Genomic DNA, 13575 nt, shown 5'->3' with positions numbered 1-13575 from the left:
TTTGTATAAAAAGCCTCAAAAGCTCGCACGATTGAAGAACGCGGGAAGGCGTGCGCACTCTCTCCCGTTCACTTTGTTTACATTTACATGCATACTCTTTCACGCGTAAAAACAGATTCGCACGCGAAACGAGTACGTTTAAAGGCCGCTAATGGGTGTTTGTCTGTGTGCGCGCAGAGAACATCCAATGGGTGTCGGTGGAGGAGATCGAGGAGCGGTGGGCGGGCGCGCTGGGCATGGCGGCGCTGGTGGCGGGGCGGGCGGGGCGGTCGGTGGGCGCGGGGGCGGGCGGGCCGCAGCTGCAGCGCGTGGTGTCCCGCTGCAGCTGCGAGTTCTACTTCCTGACGCACGACGCGCGCGCGCACGCCTGGCCGCCGCACCACCAGCCCTACGACTCCTTCACGCTCATGCACCACGACCTCGACGTCTGCACCAACTCGCTACAGGTACCTCCATGGAATGTGTACTATACATTACTCTATACCATACTTTTTTTTATACTACAATAGTGGCAAACAAGCATACGGCATACATCTGATTGTAAACCATAACCGTAGCGTATGGACGACTGAAATACCAGGAGTCTGATACTCCTATTATTTGAGTTGTATGCGTTGCCGACCCTTAAGAATCTTTAATATATCCTTCTTGAAAACCCCATGCGAGAAAGAGAGATTCGTGTTTATGTTCAGCAGGTAGTTCATTCCACAATCTAAAGCTCTAGCGAACGGTGCGATAAAAACCAGCCGTAGGCATCATTTCGAAGAATTCTTCAGAGCAGAATACCGCATTACGCTGCAAATGAATCAACTTAAACACGTTTTTGTGTTCGAGTAGTGTGTGGTCAGTAGTAGTAATTTTGCTTTCCCTCGTCATACAGACGTTATAATAATTATTCGTACGCTGTTAATATAACACAAACAGATGCTTTTCCCCACATAGTAAGCGAACAAACGTTTTTACGTTTTTAATATAGTTTTCCTTCATCAGTACCACTTAGCAAGTGCTCCTAGTGTAATATGAACAGTATATAACTGTACGCGGTGTGTGGTCATGTGGTGTCAGTACGCGATGGTGCTGGACGTAGTGAACAACGTGGTGCTGCACGTGGAGCCGGAGCGGCGCCGCACGCAGGACCGCCGCGTGCGCACGCGCTTCCAGATGCGGCTGCGGGAGGACCCCGACCCCACCCATCTCATACACAAGCTGCAGACGCAGGTCACACACACCTACTACTTCATACCCATTATGTACATATTAGCTAACCCCACAGACGGTGGCCTGTTTTAACTTTGAATATATATAATAACAAACACAACATAAAAGAATTTGCGAGATCGGACCGACCGTTCACGGGTGATGCCGTTACTAAGGGAAATAGATATTTCTTTTGTATATAGATATTTGAACCTTATACTCTGGTCATAAAACAAATTAGTATTTACGGTGTGTATTTCGGTGAAAACATTACAAAACATGTAATATTTCCACATTTAAATTCACAAAACCATGTTCCATATGTCTTTGACTCTGTTCTAAACTAAAATGTTTTATACGTTTATGAACAACTTTGGTAATACGATGTTATGAATTGGATTTGTTTCAAATAGGCTAGAGAGTCATTAGCGCGGCTTCGTCGGCTCGAAAAGGAGTATTACTTGAAGAACCGTTCCATCACCGGCGACGATCCTGTAGCTATCGAGGAACTGAAGAGTCTCGACGATCAGGTAAGACTTCATGATGACGCCAAATTATGGTGTCGATGAGGTTTCAATTGCATTTTATTATCTTAAAAGTTAATGAGAGCGTATCAATGTCGGTAGAGAATGAGTGTGTGTATGTTCGCCGGGCGAGGAGCGGCCGCGTCACGAGCGGTGCGTGTGTGTGCAGGTGAACGAGTGCAAGGAGAGCGTGTGGTCGCTGGGCGAGGAGCGGCCGCGTCACGAGCGGTGCGTGTGTGTGCGCAGGTGAACGAGTGCAAGGAGAGCGTGTGGTCGCTGGGCGAGGAGCGGCCGCGTCACGAGCGGTGCGTGTGTGTGCAGGTGAACGAGTGCAAGGAGAGCGTGTGGTCGCTGGGCGAGGAGCGGCCGCGTCACGAGCGGTGCGTGTGTGTGCAGGTGAACGAGTGCAAGGAGAGCGTGTGGTCGCTGGGCGAGGAGCTGGACGCGATGGTGCGGGCATGGCGGGAGGCGCGGGGCGCGGCGGCGACCCCCGCGCCCCGCGTGCCGCACGCGCCGCCGCCGCGCTACAACGAGATCTGCTTCAAGTCCGCGCGCTGGCGACTCACCGACGCCGACGGACAGCTCGGCATCGCTGACCTGCTGCTCACCAATTTCCTGTGAGTTCACGTTGTGTTTCTAATAGCATTTAAAATATACGTCGTATATAAGATATATTTGAAATTCGAATTATTTTTTCTTTGTAGAATATATTTGAATATGGAATGGTTTATTTGAAAATAAAATTATTTTTCTTTATAGAACATATTTGAATTTAGAATGGTTTTCATTTTTATTTTTGTTTTCTTTATAACTAATAAGCTTAAGCAATCAGTAAGTGCGGTTTTATTTAATTTCCTACAGTCAATTTTTAAGTCTATTCTGTGTGTTTCTGTCGATTGATATTGCAATTGTTTAATCAAATTCTCTTTAGTCATATATTGCTATTTGTGTAATAATAATTTATAAAATTATAATTCATAATGAAAATAGTTTTTTATGTATACCAGGTATACTAAGACATCAAGGTCGGACGATATGGTAGAGCATCAGTTGGAAGTGGGCTACATGCGTGTCACCAATCTATTACCGAACGAACCGTTCCCAGAGGCAAGTACTACTCTCAGTATTATTTACATTAATATAGTAAATTACGTAGGTCGTAACTTCGAAAAAATTGTTTGTTGTGACTAATATATAGAGACAATTATAATCGACTCAAGTCCGTAGCAAATTCGTTGGATGGAACTAGATTATTTTTTAAATGAATGATGATGAATTTATACAACTCAATTAATATTGCTGGCGGGACATCAGTGAAAGATGTGATGAGTATGATTAGTCAAGTACATTGACTTCGTGGTGAATTCACCTAGAATTTGAGCATGACAGCACTTAGGAATTCCTGCTAATAGTAATATAATAATAATGACTATCCACATAGGGTCGTCTGGTCTCAACCTAAGTAGAGCTTGTGTTATGGGTACTAGACAACTGATATAGATACTATATACATTTTTATATCAAATGCATTTATGCTATACATAGAAAATGTGCTATATCTAGATCATTTGAAATACACCGTACAAGAAATCGTACCTATGACCATCGGAATGTAAGGCTAAACCAATGAAGCCGATGACGTACCCTACATTACTAGCATTGTTGCACCAACTCTTCCAGTAAAAATCGTGTGGTGTACGGAGTCAATTAACTTATGTGATTATCCGGTACATATAGTGATGGTTATGAGGATGGTGACGGTGATGGTGATGATGGCGATGATGGTGATGGTGACGTTGATGATGATGCAGGTGCTGGTGCCGGCGGCGCCGTCGGGCCGGGCAGCACTGGCTCGCCGCGCGGCGCTGCGCGTGTTCTGCCGCGACCGACCGCCCGTCGGCGGCATCGCCGTCAAGGAACACTTCGAAGTCAACATCGTGCCCATCAAGATAGGTACGACACAATGTTACTTGTCGTGATATCACATCTAGATCTTGTACAGCAATATATATGGAGTCTTTATCATAAGTGTTGGAAACTGACCGCCCCAATCTTTTTGATTTTTTAAATTTATATTTTTAGAACAGTTTTCTTATAACATGTTTTTGATTTGTTGTCTTTTTGTGTCTTATTGAACTATCGTAGCTCGCAGCTGCAATGTATTATGTTTTATATACATCCAAATCTACGTGTTTTGATCATTTAGACACAAATACAGTCCATTAGTATAATACAGTGGCACAGTTGTAATAAGTATCGAACTAAAAGAACTGTATTTAGGTCTTAATCTGAAAATGTAGTTTCCAAAAGAGATGTTCCGTTAATAAATATCTTTTATAGCATTATTAAAATTCTTCCAAGGTCTAACCAAAAAGTTCTTCAACACAATGCTGAAGTTCTGTTTCCCTGAACGAGACCCTGACTCCATCGAAGATGGCGAGGACGAGGATGGTGCCCTAAAAGCTGGTACATCGAGTAACACACTCGTCTCCACCGGGTCAAAGAAGGTCAAGAAGAAGAACAAGGACTCCAACTCTAACTTCTACGTGAAAAGAGACATGAAGGACAAAGATGATGTCGAGAAGATGAAGGTAAGAGACAAAATGAGAGATAGATATATTAATCTTTATATCAACACTTAATACAGATATTAAAAATATATTCAGATTACAAAAACATGCCATTCGAGCGATCTACTGTATGAAGAGTCGTGACTCATTAAGGCGACGCCGTGATAAACTATTACTTCAAAATCGGGCCCCGCGCTCTGCGCACCTCATGCACCCCGATAGTTTTACGTATCGCCGATCGACCGCCAGCGCTCGCTCGCTCTCCCCGTACCACGATATCACGAACACGCATCCGTGTCGCAATGTAACGCGTGAATCAAGTAGACGAAGCTTCGGTCCCCAATTGAACAAAACTATTACGGAGTCTTCCTGTTTGTTTATATAATTTATATTTATGAAGGCACATTGATATTTTAGAATTTACAATACAGTGGAACTAACTACGATACGAATTAATTATAAAGATTCTTAAAGTAAAGAATTAAATAGAAATATTGAGGTAGAGTTACATATTCCCGTAACGTAAACTAGTGCTTTTATTACTATCTTTGAAAGAAACACCAAAAAAATAATCTTTGTGTTTTTCGTATATATTGTAATTGGTAATTACGACGTTTATTTATTTGCCAACGACATTTTTTTGAAACAGCTAGATATTTTAATGTATACTACATTAACGTACTTACGTTAAATGAAATGTGAAAATATACGAAGGTTAGTTACTTTATAAAAGAGACAGTAAGTCTGCGTTTCTGTGAATGATAGGTATATCAATTAAAAAATCTATATATATTATATATTTGATACAATAAACCTAAATTTAGTAATATTGTATGTAACTTTAATTTTATTTATTTGATACGCGTAGTGGACATTATTTCTTTATGTTTTAGAAAGTATACTTTTAAAAATGCGTAAGTAATTTAACATTATATGTAAGTAAAGTACGTAAAGATATACACTTTATGACAAAATAGTAAAACTTTTACAGTAATTTATAAATTATTATAATAAATATTAAGTTTTAATTACATGTAAAAAGGACGTGAACAATTACAACCTAATCATAAAAGATCTATTAACTTCATACAAATGAAATTATTGAATAATTATAGGTTTGAACATGATTATTTATATTTTTATGCATAATTTAAATAAAAAAATATGACTATTCTGCAAACCTTCTCTATATAAACTATAAGTACGCGAAATTTCATATTCATCCGTCCGCGCTGTTTTTCGTAAACCGGATACAAAGTTATTACTTCACGTATTAATACATACGTTTTAATAAATTTATATAATACTTTTCATTATTTCACTTTTTTATTTATTTATTTCCTTGGACCTACCAAGGAATCTTAATTTTACGGCAAAACAATAAAGATGGATAGTGTGTTTGCCATGAGTGAGCGAGACAGATATGACGCCACTTTTATCAAAGTCAACAAAAGTAAGTAAAATAATTAAAATAAAGAAAAATCTTAACCTAGTTTAGGTTTATTTAAATAAGGATAATATTGAGGAAGAAAAGTTTGAACTCGTTGTACGTGAAACGGATGCATTTCGGGTCTTTGTAAAATACGATGTGCTGTGCTATTACAATAAGAAAGAACGGGAAACGTTGATGAAAAAAAAAAAAAGAAAAAAGAAGAAAAGTATTTTCGTTTGTGTACAAACGAAAATATTTTGGTCATCTGCGACCTTTTGCAACACTTCTTCCTAATAAGGAAAGCGAGTTCTACCTCCAGCCCGTATTTGATTCGGGAAATGGCCGCCCTCCGTGAGTGCGGCCGGTACATCTGGATAGATAAGCAGTGATCTGGATAGCGCTCTAAATTTGGATATCTTTCACGATAAAGCCTAGCGGCAGCAATTGCATTGCATTTGCATTCCTCATAAATGAGGTGCTTGTTCGCAATTTTTTGTGAAGTAAATAACAAGGATACCAACACAAAAGTCCAAAGTCCAAAAGAGACAACCCAAAGTTGTCGGTATGGAATCAACAAGTTCAATTCACAAAAATCCAAGTCCAAAAAGAGAAGCCAACAACAGCGAATATGGAAAGACGCGCAGTAGGCTGAGCTGAAGCTGAAACAGAATGAGCAAAATGTACTAACTGGTGTCAGACTTTAGCCATTTTTTTAAATTTTTCATTCGCGCGCGTTTAAACGACGTTTCTCTCTCATAACATCTGTCTCGCTCGCTCACGACAACATGTCCATACCCATTTCTCTTATCATTGTGCCGTAAAATTAAGAACCTACTACTATAAGCTTGTGTGAATAAGAAACATTTGAACGGAGTTTATATACAGAAAAAATCGGATACTTGAGGTTTTTTTCTCGTTTTTTTTAGACAACAAGTATTGTACATTTACAATCATTAAATGTCCGAACTTTTAATGGCACTTGCCAAGGCACTTTAGTACATTTTTTTAAAAGAGTTTCAAACTCTACAATTTATGAAAATTTTAAATGTATTTAACAAATAGTCTTAATTCTAGAAAACTTGGAGCAATTGTGTCATTATTTTTTACTGTGATTCTAGAAATGTTATTTGGCTTTATGGTTCCAAAGTTTAAATGAATAAAAATAATAAAAATTAAGCACAATGACCGAATAATGGTTATAGTTTGACCAAATTTCTAAGTTTTTCTTTAATGCTCAATTTTCAAACTGCATGGGATAGATTTTTTTCTGATTTTTCTCATGATGGTTACAATCAATTCTCTCACTGCTTGAAATTGAGTTCTGGGACAGCCTGTATAGTATAATCGAAGGCAAATATTTCACCATTACTTTGTTTTGCTTTCCATAGCTACAAAGACAACACCTAGACTTACTACAGATAAAAAGTACTTATCGGAGAAAATAAAGTTGAAAATATGTCACAATTTTTTATGTGATACTCCAACATATAGTCGGACAGACAATGATTAATTAAATAATATTTTTGTGAAATTATTGACAATCAATAAGTTTTTTGATTACACTAAATATGAGTAACATTGAGATAAAAAATACTTTATTTTGGATTCAATATTATATATTATTAGTATTAAATAGTGTAAAAAATGTAAAAAGGGTAACTAAATGATTACATTACTTGAAATAGTAAAAGAATTAAGTTACAGCAATATTTAAGAGTATAAATTCATAGACGACTCCACGATTTTACTTTGTTATAATGAGTCAGTCGATTTTTTCTTTGGGTGTAGGGTTGTCACTTCCTAATAGCCGGACAGACCATATATTGGCAACATATTGGTAAAAAGGCCGGATACATACAACAATATCATGTAAATATTTATTACAAATAAATTACATTACATTACAAATAATTTTGTTAATTATTATTAATAAGTGTTACTTTAGGTTCGATCCGTCAAAATATTTAAAATTTAAATTGGCCCGTTGATAAAAAAGGTTGTTCACCCCTGTTCTAGATAAACAGTTATCAACATTTTAAAATTCTTCTTAACGTCTAATGAAAGGTAATTGCATAAATAAGTATTATTTACCTGTAACTGTTACTTCAGCAACTAACGAAATAAAAAAACATCTAAGCAAAACAAAACTTCTTGAGTTAAGAAATAAAAAATAAAATTAGTTTTACAATAAAATAATGTAAAAGCCTACCAAACGGCGTACAAGACTATTTATTTTAGCCAGATGCCAAAAAAAGTCCCGTCAAAATCAGTGCAACCATTTCAGAGATTAGCCGGAACAAACAGACAGACAGACAGACAAAATTGGTAAAAAATGTTATTTTGGTGTATGTAACGTATTTATATTTGTATGCATGTAGTAAATAACTGTTATTTCAATATTACCAACAAACGCTCCAATTTTATTTATATGTATAGATAATGGGAGTGCCCCATTTTTATTTATAAATAACTACGAAATCAAAATAATGTAAAATTTGTTTATATTTTCTTAACCATTTCTATACATTAATACTAAAAGTTTTTTATCATATTTAACAATTAATTGTCACTACTTTACAAATTATGACTTAGTATTACATTCGTAATATGTACGATAAATCATTACTAACTGTATTAACTTAAATACAGTAATTGTTAAATGTAAAATAAGTAACGTTCATACTATAGCGTACGCTATAATATGGTGCGGGTACATGAATAATTTACGATTTGATAGCGCGCGTTCTCAGGCGAGCTATCCGCGTATCCGACGTTGGCAGGGGCCGGGGACTGACTGACTTGCTCTAACTCTCATACAAAACAACTTGTGAGCAAGAGATTTTTATGCGGAAAAACAGTTTATCTTGTTTAAAATAAAAACTATTGGTTATTATATACATCTGAATTGTACTATTTATGTGGGTATTTAGTATAGTGTATATTGGAAAATTCGAGTCTTAAATCAGTCCCGTTTTCTTATACGAATCAAACATATATTTTATAAGACCAATCTTTGAGATTTTTTTCTCTGCTACAAAAGTTAATCAATCATGTAACGAGAACTGTCAATATGATGTCAAAGATCTGAAAAATGAAATACCTAAATATCAGCCCCGAATGATTTGTAATTGCTGAGAAAAGTTAAGGTATCTGAGGTCAATATTTGCAATGCGTCGCCTTAAGAGAGAAATTGAAAGAAGCAAATATTCTCACCGTTGCTTCTCAATTTATATATTCAAATATCCTATACGTTCATAAAAATCTTGAATTATTTCCAAAAAACAGCAATATTCGTAATATTAATACTAGATTTAAAGACAAACTTGCTGTCCCCAAGTATCGTTTAGAAAAAGTCAATAGGTTTTTTATGGGAATAGGTATAAAAATTTACATTAAGATACCAAAGGATATATTGGAATTACTCTTAAATAAATTAAAACATCTGTTAAATCATATTTACTGAGCAAGGCCTATTACTCACTAAACGATTACTTGAATGATGAGCGTGCATGGCAATAGTTTTCATGTTCGGGATTTAATGTTAGACATAGACACCTATACATTGTAAATAAACTGGCTTTTAAAAAAAAAGTAATTCGATTGAGTTTATTGCCAGTTCTTCTCAATTTGATCTATATACCGAACTGGACGGTAGGGGAAAAAAGATTATAATGTAAAAACTTGACGTTCATAAGCGGCTAAAATGTCCTACATGAATAAATGATTTTGGAATTTGAGATAGCTGTGTATTAATATGTGAAACATAAACCATGCGAGGATGGAGGAGTCTGAAATGCACACTTATAGTTTACTAGCTGTTCCCGCGACTTCGTCCGCGTGGAATTTAACTTTATTATTCTAAAATAAAAGTAGCCTAAGTTACTCCTTATTACATAAGCTATCTGCCAAAAAAAGTCCCGTCAAAAACAAACAATCCGACAGACAGACAGACAGACAAAAATTATAAAAAATGTTATTTTGATATATGTACCGTATATATGTATATTCATATGCATGTATTAAAAAACGGTTATTTCAATATTACAAACAGACACTCCAATTTTATTTATGTATGCTTAATTTTTAAAACTACGCAACGGATTTTGACGCGGTTTTTTTAATAGATAGAGTGATTTTGAAGGTTTATATACCAATATAATACGTGCGAAGCCGGGGCGAGTAGCTAGTGTATAATAACACTATAAACGGAAAGAACGAATTTTGATAGTTTGTATGTGGATGACAATCTCCAGAATAACTGCATATACTTGAATATTTGTTTAGATATTTCAAAAGAACATTATTTATAATAACTTACATATTATGTTCTAATACAAAAATATTTGTTTTTTAATTGTAAAAGAAAGACTTAAAAAAAACATAATATATGTTAAACTTATTTCAGCTATTGAAAGTTACATCATCATTACATAGTATAAAACAAAGTCGCTGTCGCTGCCCCTCTCTATTACGCAATGGATTTTGAAGCGTTTTTTTAAATAGATAGAGTGATTCAAGTGGAAGAGAGGTTTATATGTATAATAGACGTAGACCCGTGCGAAGTCGGCGTGTGTAGCTAGTTATCAAATAAAAAATAAGCGATCACTATAATAAATGTGTGTGAGATGGCAGAGCGTTTGTGTTTCTATATTTATCAGACATTAAACAGTTGTATATATTTTTTATTTTATTTTTTATTAATAAATAATAACTTAATAACTTCTTTATTTCTTTCACATATTTTTACAAATAATTTATGAAGTCCCTGACTTCTGAGGTAGGTATAGAAAATACCTGTGTTCCAGAAGTCAGTGACCTCTTCCATATAGAGGTGTACTTTAAGTGAGTTTGTTATGATATTTTACAGTTTAAGTAGGTTGGTGTAATCGTATCGTATATATATCAATGTACTAGTATTTTTCATGTTATACCATCTACTAAACACTTGTTTAGTTAGTGAATATGATTAGATTGTAGACTTTACATTTAGAAGATTAAACTGCAAATTATAATATTATTATGCCAACACAGATAATATTTATAGAAACTAAGGTACCGCAGCACATAAGCCTTCTGCGACGTTGGATTCTTATGAATTTATGTCATCACTGATAGTATTCATAGACACTAAGATAACACTGCAAATAAGCTGTTTAATTAACACTAGCTACTCGCCCCGGCTTCGCACGGGTGTACATCTATTATATATATGAACCTTCCTCTAGAATCACTCTATCTATTAAAAAAACCTCTACAAAAATCCGTTGCTTAGTTTTAAAGATTTAAGCATATATAGGGATGGACAGAAAGCGATTCTGTAATAGACCTACATGAATAAAGATATTTTGATTTGATTTGAAAGACTTCTAATATTGATGTGTACAACAACAGGAGCGTGCCGAGAAGAACAAACTGTTCATCTACATCAAGATACCAGAGGTCCCCGTCCGCGTCTCGTACAAGGGCAGCAAGGAGAAGAACCTGGAGGACGTGCGCGACCTGCCGTTGGTGCTGCCCACCCTCGAGTACCACAACGTCACGTGGACCTGGCTCGATCTACTGCTGGCCACCAAGACCGACACCAGGAGGTACTACGTTACTGTCACTTTATGTTAGAGAATACAATAGAAATTGTCACTGTGAGATAACTGATTTCCTCTTGCTCACTGTATCATCCTCCAAAAAATGGGGTAATTAGTCCACATTACTAACAATACCCTTCTCTTCGTTTGTGCGGGTTTTTTTTTGTTAATGATAATGGAATGATGCACCCGCCTGCACTAACGGTTTACGCTGGCGGAGCACTAATGGAGGATTGTAAAATAATAAGGCTAGGTCTCTTAGCCCATCTTGGCAAATGGCAATTTACCACAATGGTTTTCAAAGAGGACCTCGTGGAACTCAACCTGACAGTACATTGCTACCAATAAGGGGGAGAAACAGGATTGTTAGTAATATGGACTAATGAACACGTTGCTAGCAATGTACCATGTCAGGTTGTTCTTCACTCGGTCTCTCCTGTAAACCATCATGATAAATTCCCGGTCAATTTGTCAGGATGGACTACTTGACATGACCTCGTGCTTATTCTATCATCCTCCATTGGTGCCACGCTGGCGCAGGCGGGTGCACCATTCCATTATCACTAATAAAAAAATGGGGTAATTAGTCTACGTAACTAACAGACCACTTCTCTCGTTTGTGCAGGGTTATACTGTCTCAAGCTATCAGACAAAAGCTGCAGCTGCGCAGGAGTGCAGCCACCGCGCCCGAGCCTCAGGAGGAGGACAAGGCCAGGCTACTGCTGGGCGAAAGAACTGTGAGTTGTTCAAACATCGTTGTTTGTGTGTGTGAATATATTTATTTATTTATTCAAAAACAACATCATACATACATATTATTAAATAAAAGGTAGGGTAGCTAGTATATGCGCACGCATGGTTTTCTCATCATATAGATGCTAAATTTATATATTCTTTATTGCACAAATAATACATTGATAATATAATTTATAGACAATGGAGCAAAGGTTACTCTAAAACTTACTCCTAGAAAGGATCTCTTCATGGTGTTCTTATAGGTGGTATTGAGTGGATAATAATTGGTTTAGTACAAGTCTACAATAATAAAATTTAACAAAAAATATGTTTAAGACTACATACATACTAAAATAATAAATTGGAAAGTGTTTGTTTAACTGACTTTTCACGACAAAACGGTAGTACGTATGTTTTGGGATTTGACATTTAAGACTAATTATGTTTAATTACTCGCGGACAGTCAAAATACATAAAAGTGCTATAATTAGCCGTAACTAAGCTTCATTTTTCAACAAATCATATTCTCCAATAATGTACTGTATTCTTCTAGGTGACAGAGAACAAGCCACAGAAGAAAAGCACGCCCAGCGTATTCAAGTTTTCCAAATCGTAGCTTAAGTGGGACGAACGTCAATTGAATCTGAACCAAACATTAATTTACATAAGGTTACTTTTCAAATGTTTATTTATTATATTTACTAGATATTAGACTATTTGTTGTATTAGGGCCTTATTACACTATCAATGTATGTAAGATACACTTGTTATGGTTTATATGATGGACTTTTTTGCACAAAAGGTTTATAGTAAGTGTTGACTTCTAAAGGAAAAGCTATCTTAAATTTGGCTCTATAAAATATATATATATTTGAATTTCTTTATGTTCCTCAAACAGTTTTTGGATATAAAATATATATTTATTTACTGTTTGATGTACTCTAAAAGTTATTAAATTAGAGTACGCAAGAAAAGATGATATTATCTCTAAAAGAGATTGCAGCAACTAAAAATAATACAGCGTGAGACAAAAATTAATAAGAATACAGTAAAACCTCACGAAAATTTAAAATTAAGGATAACATACTGTTGATTAATTTAATATAGAACTATACGATATGTACAAACTATTAAATAAAATAATGATTTAATTCGGTTCTCGACGAAAAAAGTTTGAAGGTATCACGAAAACATACTGTTGAATTGTGAATATTTTTGAAATCGGTTGAAAATTAAACTTTCATATATCGTCCGGTGAAGCTGTAAAGGCCAGCTGCGGCAAACAGCATTAGAGTAGTCCGAGCAAAAAAATTTAGAATACACATACATTATATAGTTATTAAGACATGTGGGTCCTGCATGTTGCTTGTATTTATTTGATAGTGTAACGATCCCTTATTATTGTAATGTATACGAAGGTTGTATGTAACATCGAGTGAAGTGTCTACGAAACTAGTAAAGGTACTGAATTTATGTTAATAATAATATTATAAACGCGGAAGTTTGTAAGTATGAATGTTTGTTACTCTTTCACA

General features: G+C 35.8%; 1 protein-coding gene across 1 annotated transcript in view; it reads left to right on the top strand.

Moving 5' to 3' along the window:
- Positions 1 to 13083, top strand: part of LOC131841034 (protein hobbit) — a 37228-nt gene extending 24145 nt beyond the window's left edge. The window contains exons 29-38 of the mRNA XM_059189266.1: positions 178 to 446; positions 1066 to 1218; positions 1611 to 1727; positions 2118 to 2338; positions 2729 to 2828; positions 3533 to 3674; positions 4083 to 4312; positions 11115 to 11311; positions 11931 to 12042; positions 12594 to 13083. Of these exons, the coding sequence (XP_059045249.1) occupies positions 178 to 446; positions 1066 to 1218; positions 1611 to 1727; positions 2118 to 2338; positions 2729 to 2828; positions 3533 to 3674; positions 4083 to 4312; positions 11115 to 11311; positions 11931 to 12042; positions 12594 to 12656 (1604 nt within the window). The 3' untranslated portion in view covers positions 12657 to 13083. The remainder of the gene's footprint in view (positions 1 to 177; positions 447 to 1065; positions 1219 to 1610; positions 1728 to 2117; positions 2339 to 2728; positions 2829 to 3532; positions 3675 to 4082; positions 4313 to 11114; positions 11312 to 11930; positions 12043 to 12593) is intronic.
- Positions 13084 to 13575: the final 492 nt, after the last annotated feature.

Source organism: Achroia grisella, unplaced genomic scaffold (genome assembly GCF_030625045.1).
Source record: "Achroia grisella isolate CSIRO2021 unplaced genomic scaffold, CSIRO_AGI_Agris_v1 utg157, whole genome shotgun sequence".
Taxonomy (NCBI): Eukaryota; Metazoa; Arthropoda; class Insecta; order Lepidoptera; family Pyralidae; genus Achroia; species Achroia grisella.
Note: the sequence above shows the minus strand (reverse complement) of the source record. Positions and strands in the feature narration are given on the sequence as shown.